The sequence below is a fragment of the Aspergillus ruber genome (genome assembly GCF_000600275.1).
Source record: "Aspergillus ruber CBS 135680 unplaced genomic scaffold scaffold00015, whole genome shotgun sequence".
NCBI lineage: Eukaryota > Fungi > Ascomycota > Eurotiomycetes > Eurotiales > Aspergillaceae > Aspergillus > Aspergillus ruber.
In genome coordinates, this window is record NW_024467311.1 from 224,730 (window position 1) to 237,002 (window position 12,273).

A 12,273-nucleotide genomic window follows, 5' to 3' on the forward strand; every position below is an offset into this window, starting at 1 on the left:
TTTTTTTTTTTTTTTTTTGCTTGCCATTGCGCATGTAGAAATGGATGCAGGCAGTCATCAAATTGAAACTCTTCCATATCTTCAATATCATAGATTCTTACCGATAGTGCACCAGCTGACAATGGTTATGCGCGCAGCTCCTCAACGCAGTCGAAGACCTCTTGATTCCATTCATCCAGTCCGCAGACGAGACCCCCTCCGGCCATGAAAGCGCAACGAACGGATCAAAGAGCTTCAGCAAGATCAAAAATGGAAATATCACAAATCCGAGTACATCGCTAGTGGACTACAAGAAGCCTGAGGAACTCCGGGATATCCTACAACTCGAACTGCCAAAGAAGGGCACCAGACAAGAGGGTCTGATTGAAGTGCTCCGCAAGGTCCTGCGATACTCAGTCAATACCTGGCACCAGGGTTTCCTCGACAAGCTCTATGCATCAACGAACGCTCCCGGGGTTGCTGCGGAACTGATCCTGGCGACTCTCAATACAAACGTCCATGTTTATCAGGTTTCGCCGGCGTTGACGGTCATTGAGAAACATACTGGGCAGCAATTGGCCTCGCTATTTGGGCTTGATGGTCCCCGTGCTGGTGGTATTTCGGTTCAGGGTGGTTCTGCTTCGAATACGACGTCGATTGTCATTGCGCGCAACAGTCTGTTCCCCGATACCAAGGCGGAGGGCAATGGGGGGTATAAATTCGTGATGTTTACCAGTGCGCATGGGCATTATAGTATTGAGAAGGCGGCACAGATGCTGGGACTCGGCAGTAATGCTGCCTGGGCTGTGTCCATTGACAAACAAGGCCGGATGATTCCGGCTGAGTTGGAAAGATTGGTACTGAAGGCCCTTGGCGAGGGCCGCACGCCGTTCTATGTCAATGCCACAGCGGGGACAACGGTCATGGGGTCATTTGACCCTTTTGACGAGATTGCTGCCATTTGCAAAAAGTACCGGTTATGGCTCCATGTCGACGGCTCCTGGGGAGGCTCGTTTGCTTTCTCCAAGCGCCAGGCACAGAAGCTCGCAGGTGCTGAAAAGGCAGACAGCATCGCAATCAACCCGCACAAGATGCTTGGAGTCCCTGTTACCTGCTCATACCTTCTAGCCTCCGATCTCCGACAATTTCACAAAGCCAACACTCTCCCGGCCGGTTACCTGTTCCACAACGAGGACGAGACCAACGACGGCGGCCCCGTCAAGTCAGAAGTCGCAATTGATTCCCCAGAGGTCTGGGACCTAGCAGACTTAACCCTCCAATGCGGCCGCCGCGCAGACTCTCTCAAACTCTTCCTGGGCTGGACATACTACGGTACGGAAGGCTATGAGTCACAAATTGACTCCGCCTGCGACGTCGCAGCTCACCTCGCCAGCATAATTGAACAGAACCCCAACTTCATCCTCATCGGTAAGAACCCGCCCCCATGTCTCCAGGTCTGCTTCTACTACGCTCCTGGAAAGGAGTTCGTCTACCCGCGCTATGCTGCAGGCGTCGTGTCCAATGAGGAGAAGCGCGGTCAGCAGAATAGCAAGGTCACTGAACTGGTGACAAAGGCTATCGTGGATAAGGGCTTCATGGTTGACTATGCGCCACCTAGTGGTGATGCGGATGCTGTGGGTGATGGGAAGTTCTTCCGTTGTGTGGTTAACATCACCACGGCAAGGGAGACTGTTGAGGCGCTTGCGCGGGTTATTGAGGAGACGGGCCCTGTGGTTGTTGAGAAGCTGAAAGCAGATTCTGCCGATTCTGCCTCCCCGGCTGGGGTTCGCAGGAGACCTGGCGAGAAAGGCCATGGGCCTGTGGTTCATCATTAAATTCTGCCCCTCTGTTATTTCGGTCATTCTGGGTACATACTTTTTGTTCATACATTTTAGATCTTGGGATATACGGGAATGGTTCCCTTACTAACCATACAGATATCGATTCGGTGTGTTACTTATTGATTTATAGACCAAGTGCATGTATATAACGAAGCCTTAGAGCTTTTTGGATATCTCAAATATTTATTGAACAAATAAAAATGAACATATTCCCCTCAGTGCAAGCTAGCTGGCGATCTCAACCCTCTTCTCGAGCACTGTCCGTGCTTCAGACTCAGTCAAGTTTTCAATCTCCAACTCAGCAAGCATCTCCCTTGCACTTTCATTATCCTTAAATAGCCTCTTCTCCACACCCCAGAGGCCAACTCGCGTATCTGCCTCTCCTTCTCCAGATTCTGCCGTTCCCCCCTCATCATGTCTCTGCGCATTCAAGCCAAGAAGCAGGAGACCCTCGTTGAGTTTCTTCATTGTCCGGATCGAATCGCCTGCGTGGCCCATCGATCCGAGAGAAGAGTCCACAACGCTGCAAAGATGGTCAACGTCACTGATTAGCTGCGACGCTCCCGCGGCTGAGAAGGTGTTTCTCATGAGGATGTTACCCCAGATAAAGTTCTGGATTGGAATAAGGACCTGGCGAGTGATACGTCGAAGGGGAGCGACTCCCAATGCGCGTGAGAGGAAGGAGATGTTTGTGGACAGTGTGCGCATTGTCGGTGCTAGATCAGCGGATGGGGGTAGGGAGGAAGGGGAGCCAGTCGAAAGGCTTGCCCATGTCGAGACCCGGGAATATGGTTTCAGGGCAGAGAGCGTGTTCGAAGTTATGGTGGAGGTTATAATGGATTCGGACTGTAGTCTGAGGCGACGATAGGCGAGAGCTGTCTCGTCGAAGAGTGCACCGTCGGGGTTGGAGTGTTGGTCATTGCTAGATTGCCCATTTGCAACGGCCTGTGATGTGCGAGATGCGACGTCCGCAACGGACATATCGCCGGTTAGGTGTTTATTGTTTTTGTTCTGCTTGACGCGTTCTTGGAGCTCTGTCCAGAGCTCAACAAAGAATAGATCGTTGCTCCAATCTTCCATCTTCTTTTCCAGATACTCTGCACTCCCGAATACCCTGCAGAGTCGTTCTAGTCCTGCGACACCCTCCACACTGGCTTGTCCGTCTGATCCCTGCACCGTGCGACCAATCGTTGATGTCATAGCGAGATAGGCCTCTAGCGCAGAGCCCAAGCGTTCATGGAACTGGTCGAAAATAGTGATCTGAATATCGATGAGAAAGCGCAACTTCTGACCAAATGAGGTCAAGGGCTGGTATCGATCGGTTATCGTTTCGAGCAAGTCGTTCACGCGAATAGCAGCCTTGGTCGGTTTGGTAGCTGACATCTCTACCCCTTCGTAGTCAATATGTCCACTGTCCGGTGTATCTATGATGTCCTTATAGCGTGCCAGCGCAAAGTCTTTTTCAACCTCGAGCCAACGGTCAAACCAGCCTTGCCTTGTCAAAACATCCCAGGTCATTCCCTTCCAGTTATCGTTGGAATAAGGATTTGGCAGATAGTTCCACGATTCGCGGACTCCAGTGTCGAAGTTCATCAGTTCGTGGACAAGGTGACTGAGCAATTGAGGATGATTCGAGATCTGCGGAAGAAGAGTCTTGGTTTTCTGTCTTATAATGGGCAACAAGGACGTAATAAAGGCATGAGGTGCGTCACAGAAATTCCATTCCAAGTCAGATCCGACGGTCTGAGCTTTCTCGCTGAAGATGGGTTGAAGGTAAGAAGCGAAGAAGCCGCCATAGGTATTCATCAAGTCCGAAACATGAGCTAGGAAATATTCAGGCTTTGATGGCACTGTTAGACTGCATCTCCTTAACTACACTGTTTGATATTACATACCTTGTCAAGTCTGTTGGTTGGCTTGTCACCGCTGAAGTGGTACTTGAATCGAAGCTCGAGCGGGTGTACCATCACTTCCAATGGAAGTAGAATCGGAGGCTCAAGACCGGATTGTTCAGTATAAACATTGCGTCTTTGGAGATCTCTGGTAGACGCAAGTTAGTGGATACCCCAAATGCGGTTCTGGAACAAAATGAGTTCATACGGTATCTGCAAACCCAACAACAATTCCACATTACTTCTCCACTGTGCCAACAGATCCTCGGAAAGTTGTAGGTCTTTCAATGGCCACTTCATTTGTTCGAGGCTCTTCTGTAGCCGGCTGGTGAAGTCCTGTTTCATATGTTCTCTCAACCCCATTGCAAGCTTCTCGACATAGTCCACCAAATGAGGAGCGGCTCCTTCGGCAGCGGGTTGCGCGGCTTTCAGCGACGAGACGATATTCTTTAATCGGGCGTACGGCTCTAGGGCGAGTTGCGGCATCGAGGATACATTTTTCAAGGCTTCCTTACTACATTCGACTTCAGTCAGCGATCACCGATAAGCTCCGCGAGGAAACAAGAGACTGAAGTACCTCAACTCATTTGACTCCTTGAGTAGAGCGACATAGCCGCGTGATATCTCTAGCCGTCGCAGCTTGTCCATTGATGATTCAAATCTATGCGCAGCTTCATCGCTGGCGTCCGATTTCGTCATAGCTCTCAAGCGCCTGTCGATGTCGGCTTGTTCCTCGTTGAACGCTTCGGCTCGTTTTCTGGTAGCTTCGACGTGGTCATTGGAGGCTGTGGTGGCAATCGAAAGAGCTTCTTGGGCTTCTGCTAACTATAATTTATGCATTAGCCAAGAATAAATAAGGGAACAATGACAAGATGAGTAGGTAGGGAAGTACCTGTTTCCGTTGGAGCTCATGCTGGGCCCGTAGACTGTTAAGCAATGAGTCCAGACCCTCAAAGTCCCCAGAGACCTGGATCTTGTCATTAAGATAGTCTTCGACTCTTGTCCGTTCATGCGACGACAAAGCTGGTATGGCCGCCATTGTTGATGTCTATATGGTTGAAACTTGGAGGGAGAAATTCCAAAGCAGGGCGCAAGGTGTCGTCGCCAAACGATCACCGCCGCCTTTTATTCGGGCCGGTGACGAAATAGTCCTTTGCGACATCCACTTAATATATACAATCTACTCTTAATACAATTTCGTTTTTTTTTTTTTTTTTTTTTTTTTGCCTGTCATTGGTCATTAATAAGATGTCCAGTCCAGCCAAAAAGCGCAAGAGGAATACCCCAGAATCCGCTCTGCAGCAAACGCGGAGCATAGCGTCATTCTTCCAGGGCCAAGCGACCAAGAAAACAGAGGAAGCAGCAAATTCAGCGAACGAATTGACCGATACGGCTCATAACACAGAGCAAACACTTTCAGATGAAGCACTTGCACGCAAACTCCAAAAAGAATGGGATGAAGAGGAAGGCTCCCTAGCTTCAACAACTCGAGATCCCGAACCTACTACTATTAGTACTACGGAGACAACCTCAATTACCCCAGTCACATTAACAGAAGATCCAAAATATAAGGCGCAAAAGAAAAACACCCTCTCCTTACAGCCATCTGCAGGCACGGAAGACACAGTCACTCTCTCAATTCCCTTGGACCAGAGTCCATTGACATTCGACGCTGCGAGCTACGCAGAAGAGCTGCAATCGCATTGGGCTACGGAAGGAGGAGATGCGACATACGCTCTACTCACCAGAGCCTTTATTCTAGTGAATGCAACAACTAGCCGGATTCGTATCGTTGATACGCTAGTCAATCTCCTACGGATCCTGATAGAGAGTGACCCCAGCAGCGTTCTCCCGGCGGTATGGCTCGCGACGAACTCAATATCGCCTCCATATATAGAGGTCGAACTTGGTCTTGGGGGCTCGTCAATATCTAAAGCACTGAAGAAAGTCTATGGATTGAATAGCCAAGGACTCAAGGCACTCTACGACAGACACGGAGATGCTGGCGATGTGGCGTTTGAAGCGAAGAAAAAGCAAAGCTTCACGTTAGCAAGACCCAAGCCTCTGAAGATCAAAGGGGTATACGAGTCACTTCTCAAGACCGCTATGAGCAAAGGTCAAGGGAGTCAGGAAATGAAACAGAGAATCGTCGAAAAGTTACTACAAGATGCACGCGGTGCGGAAGAAAGTCGCTATATTGTCCGAACGCTCGCTCAAAACCTCCGAATTGGCGCTGTAAAGACAACCATGCTCATTGCGCTGGCGCGGGCAGTTATACATTCCAAGCCCAAGGGTTCAGAGTTTAGCGTCCACCCTCAACAGGACCTGGCGCGTCTCAAGAAAGACGAACTATCCGAGATTTATGCACATGCAGAGGAAATTGTCAAGGCTTCCCACGCCAGACACCCGAATTACAACGACCTCGTCCCTTGTCTACTCAATATTGGAGCATCTGGAGAGCTTTTACTGCAATGTGGTTTGCAGATGCACATCCCACTGAGGCCAATGTTAGGGAGCATCACAAGAGACCTGTCAGAGATGCTTACCAAACTGCAAGGAAGGAATTTCAGCTGTGAATATAAATACGACGGGCAACGAGCCCAAGTTCATTGTGATGAAAGCGGGAAAATATCCATCTTCTCTCGCCATCTCGAACAAATGACGGACAAGTACCCAGACCTGGTATCAATAGTCCCGCAAATACGGGGAGAAAGTGTTTCTAGCTTCATTCTCGAAGGAGAGGTCGTTGCTGTGAACCGTGAGACCGGGGAACTATTACCATTCCAAGTCCTTACCAACAGAGCAAAGAAGAACGTTGAGATCGAAGATATCAAAATCAACGTCTGTCTCTTCGCATTTGATCTGATGTACTTAAATGGTGAACCACTACTCGACCGACCATTCCGCGAACGACGAGAACTCCTCCGGGGCTTATTTGTGGAGATCCCGAACCAATTCACCTGGGTCAAAAGCCTCGACGCAACATCCGCCGACTCTGAAACAGTCCTCGAGTTTTTCAAAAGCGCCACAGATGTCAAATGCGAAGGCATCATGGTGAAAGTCCTTGACAATACCTCCGATCCACCACTAATTAATCCCCAAATCGAAGATATTCCCAGCAGCGACCTCACAACTACAGAATCCTACCTCAAGCCCGACGAAAATGAAAAAACCAAACTTACTAAAGAAAAATCCAACCGCCGCAAACCCCTCCTCTCCACCTACGAACCTGACAAGCGCCTAGATTCCTGGCTCAAAGTAAAAAAAGACTACACCACCTCCTCCGAAACCCTCGATCTAGTCCCCGTCGCGGGCTGGCACGGCCAAGGCCGCAAAGCAAGATGGTGGTCTCCAATCCTCCTCGCCGTCCGGAACCCGGACTCTGGCAGCTTAGAAGCAGTCACGAAATGCATGTCCGGGTTTACAGACAAATTCTATTTATCCAACAAAGATAAATACGCCGAAGGCTCCACGAACCTCATCTCAAGGCCAAGCTACGTCGAGTATCCCGGTGAGCCGGACGTGTGGTTCGAGCCGCAGGAGGTCTGGGAGATGGCATTTGCGGATATCACGCTGAGTCCGACGTATCGGGCTGCGATAGGGTTAGTGAGTGAGGAACGGGGACTGAGTTTGCGGTTTCCGAGATTTTTGAAAGTGAGGGAGGACAAGTCTGTTGATGAGGCGAGTACGGGAGATGATTTGGCGGTTTTGTGGAGGAAGCAGGTAGAGAGGTCGAAGTTGGAGGGGGAGCCTGAGTTTTCTAATAATGGGATGGAGGTGTAGTAGCTGTTTCGTTCATATTTCTGCCGATATGTATAAACAATTCATGAAAAGAAAATACTAGGACTAACTATATAATATAATGTTGATTTGTATCACGTGCTTTCCCCACACAAGATCTAGATTTATTCCGAATCAGGAAAGGCACCAAAGCCTAAGCCAAATAGCTAAAACTCCGAGGTGAGACTAGTCCTCTTTAAGAAGTTATGGAAACGCGAAATTGGCATATGTGACATCATATGACGCGTGATACGCGTGGGGGAAAAAACTTTTTCTTGAGCAATGGCTGTTTTGATTTCGGGGGCAGGTGGAGGTAGAGAGGGGCTTGCAGGCATGAAAAATTACTGTATTAATGAGTAATCTGTGTAGTCTCTTATTGCTATTTCACATGCAGCATAAGGACTACAATAAAAGCTATAGAAAACAATCAAATGTAAATTCCGAATTGAACAGAAGACGATACGTCGCCGGTCTCTGACATGCATGGGTCATAAAATGTGAGATCATGCCCCTCGGTATAAATGAGGTGGCTGACAATAAATCAAAAATTCGACATCAAATCCAACAAATAATAAGATAGACAACAAAAGGGTACTGGTTTTCATCACGTGCCACACAAAGGAAATGATATGCAAGAATAAAAACATAGGAAAAGGGTATGGTAGGCAGTCGATGTATGCAGATTAATTCGAGATTGAATTGGCAAGGCATCACAAGCCTGAAGGGCTTCCCAAGGTGGGAGCAACAATGAAAAGCGCTGCCGACAGGCAAGACTGGTGGTCGGGATGAGGGCATCCACCAATTTGTACATGTAGGGTGATCAGATCATTAACAGTCGTAATGAGGAAAATAGACAGAGAAAAAATGGCAAAGAGTGGTCACGACGCCTAAGGTCGTAATTCTCCACCCAGTTGTAAGGGCGCGTCCGACCCCTTCTCACGGTTCTTGGGGCTCTCAGCACTTGGTGGTACAAGATTGTCAAAGTTGAGCCGTTTTCTAGCATCTCTGGCTGCAAGAGGCGTTCGTGTAGGACCCCCGGGAGTACGACCGCCCCATGGGGGCTGTGCGGGACTCGGAGTCACATTGACAAAATCGGCAAAATTGAATTGTTGGTTGGGAGTCCCGATATTACCAAAGAGTCCTCCACCACCGGGTGTGGGTGTCAGCCCAGGCAATACAGCATGCTGGCTGGGTGGAGTGGAGGGTGGAAAATCCCGCGGTTGTGTCTTCACTGCCGTCCTGGCCGGAGTAGGTGAATTGGCTAAGAAGAGAAGCAGGTCCGCACCATTCTCGTTCTGCAATTCTCGCTCTGTTCGGGATTGGCGAGAATGTCTGGGCGGAGGAGTACGAGGGGGGGACGAGCTCACCATGGAGCTGACATGCTGGAAACTGTGGACAGGAAGGTCTGGATCATTGTCATCGTCCGAATGAGCATGATACGGGGCAGGCGACGAGAGCTCCGGAATGGTTGCACTTTCGGACAGGAGAGGTGGGTGATTGATTGCATTCCGAGGACGTCGACTGAAGCCCGGAGAAGATTCTGGTAGCTGATATGTACTCTTCCAAGAAACCCGTGGAGCTTTAGCCGTACGCTCAGGACTCAGATCCGACCTTATCCGTTTTCGACTGGCCGACAACATGGGCTGCATCAGGTGAGAATTGAATGTGGCCGCATGCTTATTCCGAGAGGATCGAGGCAGCTCTTTCGAGTATGTCGAAGTATGTAAAGGGGGCGATGTCAAGGGCGTTTCGCAACGGCTGCGGGAGAGGCTGGACGAGGAGTCGGAGGGTTTGTTATCACTGTCCAGAAAGAGTGCTTTCCGATTCTCATTCCGAGAAGCGTCTAGTTTATGTAGACGGCCGTTTTGGTATTTGACTTTGGCGAGGCCTAACCGATCTTGAAGACTGAGAGAGACCTGGATTGAAGCCACTTGGTCAGCAAAGGAAAAAGAAAGTGAAAAATGAATTTCGAATTCCAGGTATAGTTAAAACGTAAATTTTGCCATTTCAAGCGAAGAAATCCCATCTTCTCACTGGTTGGGATAGGTACTCACCTGTGCAATGTCAATTTTCCGGATGGTCTTGTCGGAGCTGGGAGGCTGGTTGGGGATCATTGCTTGGATTCAATACACAATAGACGATCAATTTACCCACGAGGGAAGGTATGTAAGTGTACTCATAGAATCCCAGGCAGCCAGAAAGGGAGAAGATATGAGGTTGGAGAAGGGAGATCCCAGCAAACGAGAGATAGGAAGGGATGGAGAATGACAGTCAATGACCGAAAATCGAAATATAAAAGGACCAATTGGAGAAATGATGACAATGATGCAAACAGACAAATAGGAACTAAAATGTCTGTCAATTGGACTGGGGTTATGAAGCAAGTTATGACGAAGGAAGAAACTGCTTTGACAGAGGCGGACAAAGAGAGAAAGCCAGAGAAGAGAGAAGGTGGAGCGGCAGCAAGCCCGGAAACGCGTGCCATCCACAGTGGTATCCCCTCGCGCAGTCATGAATGAATGCAGAGTTAGACCAGGGTACAGATGTTTTTCCACATGATTATTATTTTTTATTCTATTTTATTCCGTTTTTTTGGAGACATATAAAAAAAAGTTGATGATGTTGTGTGCCGGGATGAACTACACCATAAAATACTCGTCAGGACGGTACGGTCCATTACATTGGAGAATCGATTCGGGCAACGATATCAATCTAGATAGCAACGGTGATAAAAATTTGATTCGAATAGTTATATTATGTGAAGAGTTGTGTCCACGCAAAGTCTATGTATGACAGGAGACAACTTGAAATGAGGGTCCTGTCAGAAGCCGCCATACAGAGAGTGCATGCAGCCGTAATGCAGAACACTCTAGCCATATTACTGATTACTGCTTGAGACAATACCAGGGTAAAAGAGAACAGCGGCTGTCGACATTTATTGATTACTAGCCAGTGATATCCAGAGAATCAGTGTCGAAATTATCCCTCTATCCTATTCCCTCTTTCGGTCGAATAAAGCCATGTCCGTCCATCATTTCCACACGAGACCTGTTTGTACCACAACCATGCGAGTTGAATGCAGGCCCGGCCGGTAGCTGCTACAGAAGAACAATAGAAGCTGGCCTGTTAGCAACAACAAGCTTGTCAAACAATGTTTTCTGCCCCTGGTTGCCACCCCTGCAAAGAAGGGATGCTATTTCTAGCAGGATCAAAGAGACGTTGCAGAGGCTGTGCAGCGACAAAGCAAAGGAAGAGTATGACAGACAATCTTGGCTGAGTCTAGCAAAAACCTGGTACACCGCCGGAGAAGCAACGGGACGAGTAACACCGATAAATTTTGGGGTTGCCCAAGTGGTCCTGGCTCTAAATAATGTATTTTGCAACGTAGAGGTAGAGATACTGTTGCAGTTCTTTGTCCCCGCATCTCCAATCTGGTGCGTTGCGAGCTGACAGTAACGACACTGAGAGCTTGATTCAAGCGTGGAATCCTTCGTACGTCGCATTAAAGCATTGGTGTACTATCTGATTCAGTTTATACCCAAACCAGTGGGGTATATATTATTGTTGTTCAATTTATCATGGGTGAAACATTTTGACATATATATATATAACCACCCGTGACATGACCCATAATCCTACCTACATGTTGTCATGAAACGAATTGGTTCCTATTTATGCCTTGCTAGACAGACCTTGCTGATGTGTTGTTTCAGTTTTCTTTGTACTTTTTGAGAGTGGTCTGAGCTTCAGCATTGACACCGGACCAGTTCGTAGACGATGGATTAGCAAATTTCTAGGCGATGCTTGTCAATTGAGTCTTATCGAGGAACGGCCGCGGAGTAGATAGAGACGAGAGAGCCGCGTAATACGACCTGGATTGTGTGATTGGATCGATACTAACCATTTGCGGCAAGCTGTATACTACCGTTACAGAAGCTCTTCTTAAAAACAGCACAAGTTCAGAGTACAGTAGTAGGAGTACGAGCAAGAAGTTTTCCTGGAATGCTGCAAAGATAATGGCTCAAAAACCCTGAATAGTCATCACCAATAGGAAAGGAGAAAGTCCAGATCTCGTCGATCAATTATCGGCGGATGATGCCCTGCGGGAGTGTACATATCAGAGCAGGAACCAGCATTCCAGTTCCATCTTCTGCACAAATTATTCTATACTCCAGATAGGAAAACATGGTTCTCGTGGTTACATTCCAATCCAATTAATCCTTTGGTTCCTCTGAACGGCAATACTAATACGTACTCAGCATAACAATAGCATTCATTCCCCGAATCCCAGGGAACTGAGTTAAATGCTGTCTTTATTTTTTTTGCCTCCCTCTCCCCTGATCCACTCGCTGGCCAGACTGAAACTAGTCAATTTCACTGGGCTTTGATTCGCGACGGATTCAGCGCTGTTAATTAATCTGACTCCTTTCTCTCTCTTTTCTCTCGTAGCTGTTGTTATTCTTGTATATGCTAAAGGCGCTAACTGCGATCGACCAGTAATAATCACAACTAAACCAACCTCAAGCATCACAGCCTTTCTCCAAGGCATCTTTTTTTTCTTCCTTCCCTTCTTTCTCTTCACTCTTTTTCTTTTGCTTCTTCTCTTACTTTAATTCCTTTAATCTGATTCTTCTCATTTCGTTCGTTCTCTCTCAATTGCTGAAGCGGGGCGGTTGACCATTGTCAGTTTCACTTCGTCCTCAAACTGCAACCGGTCGCTTTCCTCTTTCTCTTTCTCCTCATCTCTCTCTCTCTCTCTCTTTTTTTTTTTTTTTTTTTTT

The 12,273-nt window shown here is 48.0% G+C and overlaps 4 protein-coding genes across 4 annotated transcripts in view; 2 read left to right on the forward strand and 2 right to left on the reverse strand.

Annotated features, from left to right (window-relative positions):
• The window catches only part of EURHEDRAFT_515796 (uncharacterized protein), a gene marked incomplete at both ends in the record, with an annotated part of 6,533 nt that extends 4,719 nt beyond the window's left edge, over positions 1–1,814 (forward strand). Inside the window, one exon of the mRNA XM_040786413.1 lies at positions 138–1,814. Coding sequence (XP_040638317.1) covers positions 138–1,814 — 1,677 coding nt within the window. The remainder of the gene's footprint in view (positions 1–137) is intronic.
• An 88-nt stretch (positions 1,815–1,902) lies between these two features.
• Positions 1,903–4,857, reverse strand: EURHEDRAFT_412979 (RINT-1 family protein). The gene is made up of 5 exons (XM_040782053.1): positions 4,605–4,857; positions 4,290–4,537; positions 3,921–4,226; positions 3,716–3,860; positions 1,903–3,659 (listed from the first exon to the last, which is right to left on the reverse strand). The coding sequence occupies exons 1-5, from the start codon at positions 4,749–4,751 to the stop codon at positions 2,046–2,048; spliced, it is 2,460 nt and encodes an 819-aa protein (XP_040638318.1). The 5' UTR covers positions 4,752–4,857; the 3' UTR covers positions 1,903–2,045.
• Positions 4,858–4,960: 103 nt separating this feature from the next.
• Positions 4,961–7,495, forward strand: EURHEDRAFT_457328 (putative DNA ligase I; the record flags this gene model as incomplete). Its single annotated transcript, XM_040784423.1, has 1 exon — positions 4,961–7,495. The coding sequence occupies one exon, from the start codon at positions 4,961–4,963 to the stop codon at positions 7,493–7,495; it is 2,535 nt and encodes an 844-aa protein (XP_040638319.1).
• Positions 7,496–8,379: 884 nt separating this feature from the next.
• EURHEDRAFT_457262 (uncharacterized protein) lies at positions 8,380–9,606 on the reverse strand (the record flags this gene model as incomplete). The annotated part of the gene is made up of 2 exons (XM_040784417.1): positions 8,380–9,408; positions 9,547–9,606. The coding sequence occupies 2 exons, from the start codon at positions 9,604–9,606 to the stop codon at positions 8,380–8,382; spliced, it is 1,089 nt and encodes a 362-aa protein (XP_040638320.1).
• Between the last annotated feature and the right edge of the window lie 2,667 nt (positions 9,607–12,273).